Here is a 13,437-nt window from a genome sequence, read left to right as displayed (position 1 = left end):
CACTTAGGAATTCACAAGGGTTCTAGGAGCCCTGTGTCAGGAACCAGGGGGCAGAGACCACTATAGGTATTTTCTGTTCTCTCACAGTCTCATTGAACTAAAAAATCTGAGAAATAAAGATACTGAGTCTTTTTGATGAGAGAGCAATTTTTTAATAGCTATTATATATTGTATCATATTTTATATATGCTTAGTTCATACCCTGTGACTGGTTATTTAACTATTCATGTGTTGGTGTCTGCTTTGTTTCCAAAGGTCTAACTCATCTCATTACTATGGATTTACACCAGAAGGAAATTCAGGGCTTCTTCAATATTCCTGTTGATAATTTAAGAGCTTCTCCCTTCTTACTGCAGTATATTCAAGAAGAGGTAAGCTAGCTCAAACTTCAGCATTTTAACATTCTGTTTAAGGTTGAAAAGATACATTTCCATTTCCTTGGGCCGTCTGTAAAGGATTAAAACTTGGTGTATTCTGCTTAAAGTACTATTTCCTGGGGTGCCTGGGTGGCTCAGTTGGAGAAACATCTGACTCTTCATCTCAGGATCATGAGTTCCAGCGCTGTATTGGGCTCCACGGAGCCTCGCATGGAACCGACTTAAAAAATAATAATAAAATAATAAAGTAGGGGTGCCTGGGTGGCTCAGTCGGTTAAGTGTCTGCCTTCGGCTCAGGTCATGATCTCAGGGTCCTGGGATCGAGTCCCCTGTCGGGCTTCCTGCTCAGCAGGGAGTCTGCTTCTCCTTCTCGCTCTCCCTCTGTTCTCTCTCTCTCAAATAAATAAAATCTTAAAAAAATAATAAAATACTATTTACTTTAATAAATGTAATTCAGTGTATTTTAAAATTCTTTTTTTTTTTTTTTTTAAGATTTTATTTATTTATTCATGAGAGACAGAGAGAGAGAGGCAGAGGGAGAAGCAGGCTCCCAAGGAGCAGGGAGCCCGATGTGGGACTCGATCCCAGGACCCTGGGATCATGACCTGAGCCGAAGGCAGACGCTTAACCATCTGAGCCACCCAGGCGCCCGTATTTTAAAATTCTTAATCTATAATTTATTTCTTTTGCTAAGCTCTTAAAATTTCTGTGTTTTCTTTGGGGCCTTAGGTACCTAGAATTGGACTAGTTGTGATCATGACACATAACTCTCACCCTTGGTCCATGCGTGGACCTGGCCCTCGTTTGCGTATCCATTGCTCTGCCTCTCTCTCTGTCCACCCATCTGTAGTGGTCAGCATCCGTGATCCCACCACCCAGCAAGAAAACTGGATGCATCATAACTGACATCCACTCCCTGGTCCTTTTCCGTCACATCCCCCCCGCTTCCTCCCACCTGAGGGAGCCACTGTCCTGAATCTCGTTTTGTCCTTCTCTTAATTTCTTTGTATATGGTCTTATCTCATACATACATCCACATAGAGATACTATTCAAAGACAAAAACACAAAATACATATTTTTTTAACTTTATAAAAAATGAATCAAATCGTGTTATTTTGGGGGGAATTTTTCACTTGATGTGACATTAGTAAGCTTCCTCTATGTCGTGTGTCACAGTGCATCCATTTGACTACCGAGAGATACCGTGCAGCTCTATCACAGTTTATCCGTAAGGTTTTTGCTGTTGTGGTAGAGCTCCCGTGAGCGCTCTTGTCTGTGTGTCCCGTGGTGCGTCAGCAGACGTTTATTGCCGCCATATACCTAGTGGAGCGTTGCGAGGTGGCATGGCGTGTGTGTTTAATTTTTCCCAAAGCAGTTATGCCAACTTACATTCCCAGCATCAGGGCAACAAGGTAGTCTGTGGATCCATCTTGTTTCAATACTTACATTACCAGAATTTACGATTTTTGCCAGTTGAATGGCTATGGTGTGGTGTCTTGGTGTCACTTCAATGGATAGATCTCTGATGACATAAGAAGTTGAGCATCTCTCCATATATTTCCTGTTCTGTGAAAAGGCCCTTAATGCACTTTTGTTTGTTCTTCACTGATTTTGTGTGTGCTTCTTTCTGAGCTACAGGCATTCTGGTTTTTATCCTGGATTCTGGCCATTTGTTAGTATTGGTTTCATATAAAGTATTCTCACTTTTTTTTTTTTTAAGATTTTTTTTTTTTTTTTTAAAGATTTAATTTATTTATTTGTGAGAGAGAAGGAGAGACAGAGAGCACGAGAGGGAGGAGGGTCAGAGGGAGAAGCAGACTCCCCGCCGAGCAGGGAGCCCGATGCGGGACTCGATCCTGGGACTCCAGGATCATGACCTGAGCCGAAGGCAGTCGCTTAACCGACTGAGCCACCCAGGTGCCCCTTTTTTTAAGATTTTATTTATTTATTTGAGAGAGAGAATGAGATAGAGAGAGCATGGGGGGGGGGGGGTCAGAGGGAGAAGCAGACTCCCTGCTGAGCAGGGAGCCCGATGCGGGACTCGATCCCGGGACTCCAGGATCATGACCTGAGCCGAAGGCAGTCGCTTAACCAACTGAGCCACCCAGGCGCCCAGTATTGGTTTCATATAGATGTCCCCTTTTGTAACCTGTAGCTTTCCTTAGGGAGACCAGATAAGCAGGCATATTCAGTTTTTTTTTTTTTTTTTTTCATTGAGGTGAAATCCACGTATCATAAAAATTAACCAGTTTAAGACAAACAGTTTGGTGGCATGTAGTCACGCATTGTTGTACAACTGTCACCTCTGTGCAGAGCTTTGTCGTCACTCCAGAAGAACATCCTGTACTCGTTAAGTAATCATTCCCCATTCCTGCCTCCCTCAATTCCCTGGCAGCCACTCATGTGCTTTCTGACTCTGGATTTGCCTGCACTGGACAGTTCATATACAGGGGATCCATACGATACGGAGCCTTTTGTGTTGGCTTCGTTCACTTAGTGTAATGCTTTTGAGGTTCATCAACGTGGTGGCATGTACCAGGACCTCATTCCTTTTGATGGCCGAATATTATTCCATTATATGTATATACCACTATTTATCCATTCCTGTGTTGATGAACCTTTGGGTCATTTCCATCTTCTGACTGTTGTGAATACTGCGCTATGCACATTCATGTACAAGTTTCTAAGTGGACATAGGCTCTTATGGTGGACATATCTTTCATTTCTTAGATATATACTTAGGATTGGAATTACTTGATTATATGGTAATTCTGCATTTAACATTTTGAGGAACTGCCAAACAGTTTTCCAGGGTGGCTACAGCACTTACATTGTAACTAGGAATGTATAAGATTTTTAGTTTCTTCACAATCACATCCTTACTGACATTTCTTTTTTGATTATAGCCATTCTAGTGGTTATAAAGTGGTACCCCATTGTGGTTTTGATTTGTATTCTCCTGATGACTAATGATGTTGAGCATCTTTTCATATGTTTATTGGCCATTTGTATGTCTTCTTTGTGGTTTTTTAAAAATTTTTATTTATTTAAGTAATCTCTGCATCCAGTGTGGGGCTCAAACTCACGACTCCGAGATCAAGAGCCACACGCTCTATGAACAGAGGCAGCCAGGTGCTCTTGTATATCTTCTATGGAAAATGTCTGTTCAGATCCTTTGCCCATTTTTTAATTGGGCTGTTTATCTTTTTATTGAGTTGTAGGAGTTCTTTATATATATACTGGATACTAGTCTTACCAGATACGTGACTTGCAAATATTTCCCACCATTCTGTAGTTTGTCTTTTCACTGTCTTGATATTGTCCTTTGATGCACAAAAGGTTTTAACTTTGAAGAAGTCCAGTTTGTGTTTTTTTTTCTTTTGTTACTCATGCTTTTGCTCTAAGAAAACATCATCAAATCCAGAGTCATTAAGATTTACCTCTGTGAGGGCGCCTGGGTGGCTCAGTTGGTTAAGCGACTGCCTTCAGCTCAGGTCATGATCCCAGGGTCCTGGGATTGAGTCCCGCATCGGGCTCCCTGCTCTGCGGGTAGCCTGCTTCTCCCTCTCCCACTCCCCCTGCTTGTGTTCCCTCTCTCGCTGTGTCTCTCTCTGTCAAATAAATAAATAAAATCTTTAAAAAAAAAAAAAAAAAGATTTACCTCTGTGTTTTCTTCTGAGAGTCTTACACTTTTAGCTCTTATATTTAGGTTGACCCATTTGGAGTATTTTTGTATATGGTGTGAGATAGGGGTCTAACTTTGTTCTTTAGCATGTGATATCTAGTGGTTCCAGCACCATTTGTTGAAAAGACTGTTTCCCCAATGAATGGCCTTGTCAAAAAAAAAAAAAAAAAATTGGCCATAGACATTTGTGTTTATTTCTGGTCCCTCAGTTCCATTCCATTGGCCTACGTGTCTATCCTCCAACAGTTAGCCATGTCCCTCAGTAGTGAAAATGAATTTAAGTATTTTTGAAAGACAAAACTGTGGTCTGTTTTCTTTAAAGTTACAAGAAACGTACAAACTCTAAAAAGTTCAGGAAACAATATAGAGTAGTATTTACCTGAGCATGATTCCCAGTTGAGAGAGAGAGAGAAAGGATGGGAGAGCAACAACAGGTGTGTTGATGGGGCAGGAAAATGGGGTCCAGCCAGAGAGAAGCACGAGAGGATGAGACTTGGGTATGTGGGGGAGCATGATCCAGATAAGAACCAGTCACGTGAAGGAACCTATAGTTTTGGAGGACATGGAGGAGACAGCGTAGACTTTTATAGACTGATGTTTACATCTTGTGAGTTTTTAGGACGTATCCACTCAAGGTACCAGGCATGTTGTGTGTTGACGTGTGGGACGCACCCATTGGCCTGCTGAGTCCGGGCTGTGGCCCCCTGGTGCTGGTCCAGAGGCCAGGCTCCGGGCTCCTTGAGCTGCCCTAGCCATGGCCCCTTGGTGTGGGCTTCTGCCTCTGTACAAGGCTGCCTTCCACTTGAAAGATCCCATTTTAGGCTTCATTGTTGGAAAGGATTGAACTCTCAGGGTTGAACTCTCTCTTACACCATTCGCGGTTCAGCAAACAAGGAAAATGGTTCTTTGTTTTTGATGGCAAGCTAATAGGGATAATGCCAAACGTTGTAGTTTTAAGATTCTGTCCTTCATTCACAAACATAAATTAAGACAGGCTATCAAAACTGAAATATTATACGGGAGCTCAGTGTTTGAAAGGACTTTTGTTCACTTTGCCTTTTAGAGTGTACTTGTTTTAGTAGACCATATCGTCCTGAATCGAAGATGCCATCAATTAAGGTTTATGTTATTTCGACTGTCAGGAAAGAAGAAAACACTGTGGATTATAGTATGACACAGTGCCTTCGTGTCACTTAGTGATTCTATTCTGCAAGATTGATGCTGACATCTTCTGATTTGACAGCTTACACTCTGTTTCTCTTGAGTCGTCCCTGGAATTTACGTGCTTTCTGCCAGAGTTGGAAGGAATGTCCAGATAATTGGATGCTCACTGACTTGCAGTTTTGGTGCTCTCTCCTGGGAGTTTGGCAGTTTCTCCTGCCCACAGTTGCACTGTGGTGCGTGTGTCTGGGTATTGATTAAATACAGTGCATGTTTTTAAAAAATGACTGAATATTACAGTGACAATCCTAGAAATCATTGGTCTGCACCAGGATTTTTTTTTTTAAGACTTTATTTATTAGAGCGCACACGAGCCGGGGAGCGGGGGGTGGGTGGGTGGGAAGGGGCAGAGGGAGAGGGAGAAGCTGACTCCCTGCTGAGCGGGGAGCCTGCCTCTGGGCTCGATCCCATGACCCATGAGATCATGACCCCCCAAAACCAAGAGTCGAACGCTCAACCAACAGAGCCACCCAGGCGCCCCTATCTGCACCAGGATTTTTTAAGGAAATGATGAAGAGGGGACTACAAGTATATTTCTATGGTGTATGTAGAGATCCTATCCCATTAATTTTTTAAATAGGAGCTTCTAGAGTTATCTTGTTTCTTATTCTTGAGTTGCTTTTGTTTTTTTTTTCCTCTGTGTTCTTCTTAGTGTCTTTGTATCGAGCCACTGTCATCACAGAAATGAGATATGGCAGGGACTGAGAAACTAAGGACAAGGGTAGGGGGTGTATAACAAGGGAGCACGGGGTGTAGGGCAGTTTGATTCTCTGTGGTTCCACGGTAGCCCTGATGATGTTTTCCCTTAATGGTTTGGGGGACAATTACTAGAGTTTGGAAGCTGGACTTACATGACATGTGGTGTGTTTTCCCCTCCACTCGATAGTAAGAGGAATCTTCTAACAAGTGAAAAATGAAACTTCACATTGACTGTGGAAGTGTAGGGACACGTGCATGTGTGTCTTTAGTAATTCTGACAATAGTGGTAAAGCCCTGGCTTCCCTGGGCCCCAGCCTGGTCCTGGGCCTTTCTGCAGGGGTAACCCTTATTACCAGCTTGCTTTGTGTCCTGTGTCCTTAGACCTTTCTGTTTTTCCTCCTTGTCTACATAGTTATAGATGTTGATTTGTGGGTGCTGTTTTTTTTTTTTTAAGTAAGCTCTATCCCCAATGTCGGGCTCGAGGTTATGACCCCGAGATCGAGAGTCACATGCTCTACCCACTGAGCCAGCCAGGCACCCCTGATTTGTGGCTGCTTTTTTAAAAAAACAGTTGCCATATTGTTTGCCTTGTTCTGCATCTTCTTTTCTTTGCTGTGCTGGTATGTGGAGGTCTTTCCATGCTAAGATATGTAGGTTTATTGCTTTGGTTATGATTGCTACGTACTCGTCTTCAGTTTAGATCAGTGATGTCCAGTAGAACTTTCTGTGATCATGAAAATGTTCTGGCGGCTGTCCAGTATGGTAGCTGCTTGTCGCATGTGGCTAGTGTGACTGGAAAGCCGAATCATCTTCTTTAAGTTTAATTAATTTAAGTTTATTTTTATTTATTTATTTATTTATTTTAAAGATTTTATTTATTTGACAGAGAGGGACACAGCGAGAGAGGGAACACAAGCAGAGGGAACGAGAGAGGGAGAAGCAGGCTTCCCGTGGAGCAGGGAGCCTGATGCGGGGCTCGATCCCGGGACCCTGGGATCATGACCTGAGCCGAAGGCAGATGCTTAATGACTGAGCCACCCAGGCGCCCCAGTTTAAGTTTAAATAGCTGTGTGTTTAAATGTTTAAAGCACAAGTTTAAATGAGCCACTGTTTTTTCCAACCTTTTTCTTCTTGATTAGATATTAGGTTGTTTTAATTTTTCATTCTTTTTTTTTTTAAGATTTTATTTATTTGAGAGAACACGCAAGTGGGGGGCAGGGGGGGCAGAACGAAAGGGAGAAGCAGGCTCCCACCTGGGGCTCGATCCTAGGACCTCAAGATCATGACCTGAGCCGAAGGCAGACACTTAACCAACTGAGCCACCCAGGCGCCCCATAATTTTTCACTCTTTTAAGTGAAATACTTTACTTTAAAAATTTATCATAAGGAGCACCTGGCTGGCTCAATGGGTAGAGCATGCAACTCTTGATCTCGGGTTGTGAGTTTGAGCCCCATATTGGGTGTGGAGATTACTTTAAAAAAAAATTATTGTAAGTGAAACTGCATTGAAAATTCTTGTACTTGCCTTTCTGATTACTTATGTGTTTTTCTGAAAAAATATTAGGAGGTGCAATGAATTGCTTGATTGAAAAGTATCTGTTTTTAGTACTTTAATAGATACTGCAAAAATTGCAATTTTCTGAAAATCTAATATTTTAATAGATATGAAAATTGCCGTTCTCTGAAAGGGCTGTATCAGCGTATACTCCCACTCACAGTACATAGGATAGTATCTGTTTCCCTTTGCTCTTCATTTTGCAAATTGAATGAGCAAAACAATACTGTGTTATTTGAATTCTTTCCTTTCTCGATTTCTAGTGTGATTGAGCATCTAGTGTGTATTTTTTGGGGGCGGGCAGGAATTTCCCCCATCTAAAGTGGTGTTTCATTTTTCTGCCATGGTTCTGAAATTTCAGCATGATGTGTCTGGGGTAGATCTTGTTTCCATTCATCTTTGTAGATACTCCCTTTCGTTCTCTGGACATTTTTTCCCCGTATAATTTGAGTGTCTCATCCCTTCTGTTTTCTCATCCTTTCCTTTGGGAACTGTTAGATGTTGAAAATTTTGGATCTAGTCTCTGTTGTTTAACTTTTCTTCCCCAAGTTTTGCATCCTTACATACAGCATTGTGGGAAAATCCCTCGGCTTCATTTCCCAGGCTTGTTCTTCATCTGTATCTGTTCTGCTGCTCCATTAGCCAGCTGCTGAGTTTCTTAATGGGACTGTAATGATTCCCACCTTCTTTCTGGTTCTTTTTCTTAACAAGTTGTTGTTCAGGTGTACAATTTCCTGTTTTAGCTCCTGAGGAGAAAATAGACCTGTTGTCTTTCTTTCTTTCTTTTCTTTTTTTCCTTTTCTTTGCTTTTCTTACCTTTTCTTTTCTTGTAAACTTTACGCCCAACATGGGGCTCAAACTCAGGACCCTGAGATCAAGAGTCGTATACTCTACCGACTGAGCCAGCCAGGTTCCCCCAAAATGGACCTGTTTTTATTAGAGTCCTTTCTTTTCTTTCTTTTATTTTAAGATTTATTTATTTATTTTAGAGAGAGAGAGCGTGGCGGGGAGAGGCAAAGAGAGAGGGAAACTCAAGCAGACTCCGTACTCAGTGCAGAGCTGATGTGGGGCTCAATCTCACGGCCCTGAGATCACAACCTGACCTGAAACCAGGAGCTGGACACTCAGCTGACTGCACCACCCAGGCACCCCAAAGAGTCCTTTCTTCTAAAGCCTCCTTTTATTTGCTTTAGTAACGGTTTCCTTTGTTGTTACTTCTCTTGGCTTGGTTTGGTGCTGTTTGATGATATTTGGTGAGACAAGTACATAAAAACAGTTTAGAAAGACTTCCGGCAAAAATAAGAAAAGGGCCTAAATGAGAATATTTTTTGCTACTTTGCTCCCTAGCATTGGATGAGTTAGGCTCTCCTGTAAAGACATCCAGTCCATGTAGTTATGCTGGATACATCTGTATTAGAGCTGTCTTCAAGTTAATCAGTTTTTTGTTCATTCACTGAGTATTATTTAGTGCTTCCCACATACTAGGCATTGTACGAGGTGCTAAAGATTATTAATGCTTATATGGAAAATCATTGTCTAGCATAATTGTGAGATAAAAAGCAATTAGGATATATTGAAGGATATATCATATAATTTAGTGAAGTGTTTAATTGTCAAGAACATAATCTGGAAATATGGCCGGGATGAAGTCAGAAACAATTCACTGCACAGCTTAAAAAGAGTTCCGTCTTCTAAACTCTTAGAAGTTACTAATGGGTATCTTCAATTACAATCATCACTAGCACAAATCAAATGTTCAATAGTAAAAGACTCCAAAGTAGACTGATATTTTAGTTATTTTCTTTTTTTACATTTTATTTTATTATGTTATTTTAGTCACGATACATTACATCATTAGTTTTTGATGCAGTGTTCCATGATTCATTGTTTGCCTATAACACCCAGTGCTCCATGCAGTATATGCCCTCCTTAATACCCATCACCAGGCTAACCCATCCCCCCACCCCCCTCCCCTCTAGAACCCTCAGTTTGTTTCTCAGAGTCCATAGTCTCTCATGGTTCATCTCCCCTCCAATTTCCCTCCCTTCATTTTTCCCTTCCTACTATCTTCTTCTTCTTTTTTTTTAACATATAATGTATTATTTGTTTCAGAGGTACAGGTCTGTGATTCATCAGTCCTACACAATTCACAACGCTCACCACAGCACATACCCTCCCCAGTGTCTATCACCCAGCCACCCCATCCCTCCCACCCCTCTTCACTCCAGCATCCCTCAGTTTGTTTCCTGAGATTAAGAATTCCTCGTATCAGTGAGATCATATGATACTTGTCTTTCTCTGATTGACCTATTTCACTTAGCATAATACCCTCTAGTTCCATCCACGTCATTGCGAATGGCAAGATTTCCGGTTTTTTGATGGCTGCATAATATTCCTCTCTGTGTGTGTGTGTATGTGTGTGTGTGTGTGTGTGTGTGTGTGTGACATCTTCTTTATCCATTCATCTGTTGATGGACATCTTGGCTCTTTCCATAGTTTGGCTATTGTGGACATAGCTGCTATAAACATTGGGGTGCACGTACCCCTTCGGGTCACTACATTTTTATCTCTGGGGTAAATACCCAGTAGTGCAATTGCTGGGTCGCAGGGTAGCTCTACTTTCAACTTTTTGAGGAACCTCCATACTGTTTTCCAGAGTGGCTGCACCAGGTTGCATTCCCACCAACAGTGTAGGAGGGTTCCCCTTTCTTCGCATGCCCGCCAACATCTGTCGTTTCCTGACTTGTTAATTTTAGCCATTCTCATTGGTGTGAGGTGGTATCTCATTGAGGTTTTGATTTGGATTTCCCTGATGCCAAGTGATGTTGAACACTTTTTCTTTTAAATTTTTTATTGTTATGTTAATCCCCATACATTACATCATTAGTTTTAGATGTAGTGTTCCGTGATTCATTGTTTGTGCATAACACCCAGTGCTCCATGCAGAACGTGCCCTCCTCAATACCCATCACCAGGCTAACCCATCCTCCCACCCCCCTCCCCTCTAGAACCCTCAGTTTGTTTTTCAGAGTCCATCGTCTCTCATGGTTGAACACTTTTTCATGTGTCTGTTGGCCATTTGGACGTCTTCTTTGGAAAAATGTCTGTTCATGTCTTCTGCCCATTTCTTGATTGGATTATTTGTTCTTTGGGTGTTGAGTTTGATGAGTTCTTTATAGATTTTGGATACTAGCCCTTTATCTGATATGTCATTTGCAAATATCGTCTCCCGTTCTGTCGGTTGTCTTTTGGTTTTGTTGACTGTTTCCTTTGCTGTGCAAAAGCTTTTTATCTTGATGAAGTCTCAGTAGTTCATTTTTGCCCTTGCTTCCCTTGCCTTTGGCGATGTTTCTAGGAAGAAGTTGCTGCGGCTGAGGTCAAAGAGGTTGCTCCCTGTGTTTTCCTTTAGGATTTTGATGGACTCCTGTCTCACATTGAGGTCTTTCATCCATTTGGAGTCTATTTTTGTGTGTGGTGTAAGGAAATGGTCCAGTTTCATTCTTCTGCATGTGGCTGTCCAATGTTCCCAATACCATTTGTTGAAGAGACTGTCTTTGTTCCATTGGACATTCTTTCCTGCTTTGTCGAAGATGAGTTGACCATAGAGTTGAGGGTCCATTTCTGGGCTCTCTATTCTGTTCCATTGATCTATGTGTCTGTTTTTGTGCCAGTACCATACTGTCTTGATGATGACAGCTTTGTAGTAGAGCTGGAAGTCCGGAATTGTGATGCCGCCGGCTTTGCTTTTCTTTTTCAACATTCCTCTGGCTATGCGGGGTCTTTTCTGGTTCCATACAAATTTTAGGATTATTTGTTCCATTTCTTTGAAAAAAGTGGATGGTATTTTGATGGGGATTGCATTGAATGTGTAGATTGCTCTAGGTAGCATTGACATCTTCACAATATTTGTTCTTCCAATCCATGAGCATGGAACGTTTTTCCATTTCTTTGTGTCTTCCTCAATTTCTTTCATGAGTATTTTATAGTTTTCTGAGTACAGATCCTTTGTCTCTTTGGTTAGATTTATTCCTAGGTATCTTATGGTTTTGGGTGCAGTTGTAAATGGGATCGACTCCTTAATTTCTCTTTCTTCTGTCTTGTTGTTGGTGTATAGGAATGCCACTGACTTTTGTGCACTGAATTTATATCCTGCCACTTTACTGAATTCTTGTATGAGTTCTAGCAGTTTTGGGGTGGAGTCTCTTGGGTTTTCCACATAAAGTATCATATCAACTGCAAAGAGTGAGAATTTGACTCCTTCTTTGCCAATTTGGATGCCTTTTATTTCTTTTTGTTGTCTGATTGCTGCGGCTAGGACTTCTAATACTATGTTGAATAGCAGTGGTCATCGTAGACATCTGTGCCGTGTTCCTGGCCTTAGAGGGAAAGCTCTCAGTTTTTCCCCATTGAGAAAGATACTCGCTGTGGGTTTTTCATAGATGGCTTTTATGATATTGAGGTATGTACCCAAATCCCTACACTCTGAAGAGTTTTAATCAAGAAAGGATGCTGTACTTTGTCAGATGCTTTTTCTGCTTCTATTGAGAGGATCATTTTTGCCCTTGTTCTTTCTTTTATTAACGTATTGTATTACATTGATTGATTTGCGGATGTTGAACCAACCTTGCAGCCCAGAAATAAATCCCACTTGGTCGTGGTGAATAATCCTTTTAATGTCCTGTTGGATCCTATTGGCTAGTATTTTGGTGAGAATTTCTGCATCCAGGTTCATAAGGGAAATTTTATTTTCTTAAGGGTTCTTCATATCTTTATAAAACCCCACTGTCATGATTATCCTTTAACAAATTGGTTTCTTCAATATGCCGTGACTGAGACCTGGGAATCCTTTGTATGGACGGCACTGATTTGGAATTGGACAGTTACCTTGGATTCACGTTGGATGGGTATCATCCTGGCACTGGGAAGTTGCATGCAATGGGGATTCATGAGAGGACTTCCTGTTGACTTGATAAAAATGTCTTTATGTCCCACTATCAGTATTCGCCAACACATGGATATGAGTTAATCAGCAATTCACCCTACTTTTTTTTGTCTTCAGTCTGTGAGGTTCTTACCTTGATAATACTTTTTCCTAGGTAGGGGTTTTTTCATTTTCCAAAGGGAAAATTTACTTTGAACTTTTTCTCTTTTTGGAAAACTTTGAAGTGACCAGATGACATTTTTGAGTCTTGGAATGTTCCTTTTTATCGACTGTCAGGTTTTGGTGTGAATAGCCTCATGGAGACATGGGAGTAATCCCTGACCTCTTGTCTGTCACAGATCCCGGATTACAGGAATGCGGTGATCGTGGCCAAATCTCCAGCCTCGGCCAAGAGGTAGGCGGGAGCTCACCACTAATCCTCGGGTCCACATGGAGAATCATCTCCCCGATCGAATCCTGGACGCTCTGGATTCTACCTCAGTGGTTCCCACTGGTGTCCCTTGTTTTTATTCTATGGGCTGATAGTTTAAAGATTGTCTGCTGACTCCATTTGAAAAATGATGATATATTTTCCTCTTTTTTTTTTCAATCCCAATCTGTGCCCACCAGTCAAAGACATGCAGGTATCGGGAAGCCTGACCTAATGCTTCTCTCATTTCCAGATTGGCAGCCACTGGTGGACCTTCACATCCAAGGTGTTTAAAATCCATGGTGTTTACAGTACCAGTAAATATACTTTTAGTTGTTTATTGCCTTTTATTACAAGAACTCAGTAATTTATTAACAGAATCGTATCCAGCCGAGAGGCCACTTCTTGGTATGTGTTAAAAAGTGACATTTTACAGAACAAAAACACCCGGAGGCAGTGCTGAGAGTTACATGTAAGCTGGAGTAGCTGATAAATCAGTAATACAATATTTAAAGTGGTTTAGGGTTGAGAGGATTTTATATACCCAT

At 41.4% G+C, this 13,437-nt stretch overlaps 1 protein-coding gene across 8 annotated transcripts in view; it reads left to right on the top strand.

Moving 5' to 3' along the window:
• Window positions 1-13,437, top strand: part of PRPSAP2 (phosphoribosyl pyrophosphate synthetase associated protein 2) — a 50,708-nt gene that overhangs the window by 14,182 nt on the left and 23,089 nt on the right. For all 8 annotated transcript variants that reach the window (XM_045889748.3, XM_054511019.2, XM_045889747.3 and 5 more), the window contains 2 exons: window positions 256-371; window positions 12,819-12,874. In XM_045889748.3, coding sequence (XP_045745704.1) covers window positions 256-371; window positions 12,819-12,874 — 172 coding nt within the window. The remainder of the gene's footprint in view (window positions 1-255; window positions 372-12,818; window positions 12,875-13,437) is intronic.

The sequence above is a fragment of the Mirounga angustirostris genome, unplaced genomic scaffold (genome assembly GCF_029215605.1).
Source record: "Mirounga angustirostris isolate CCGP_5_RB_7025 unplaced genomic scaffold, mMirAng1.0.hap1 SCAF_17, whole genome shotgun sequence".
Lineage (NCBI taxonomy): Eukaryota > Metazoa > Chordata > Mammalia > Carnivora > Phocidae > Mirounga > Mirounga angustirostris.
The sequence above is the reverse complement of the archived record's forward strand: the minus strand, read 5'-3'. Positions and strand labels throughout refer to the sequence as shown.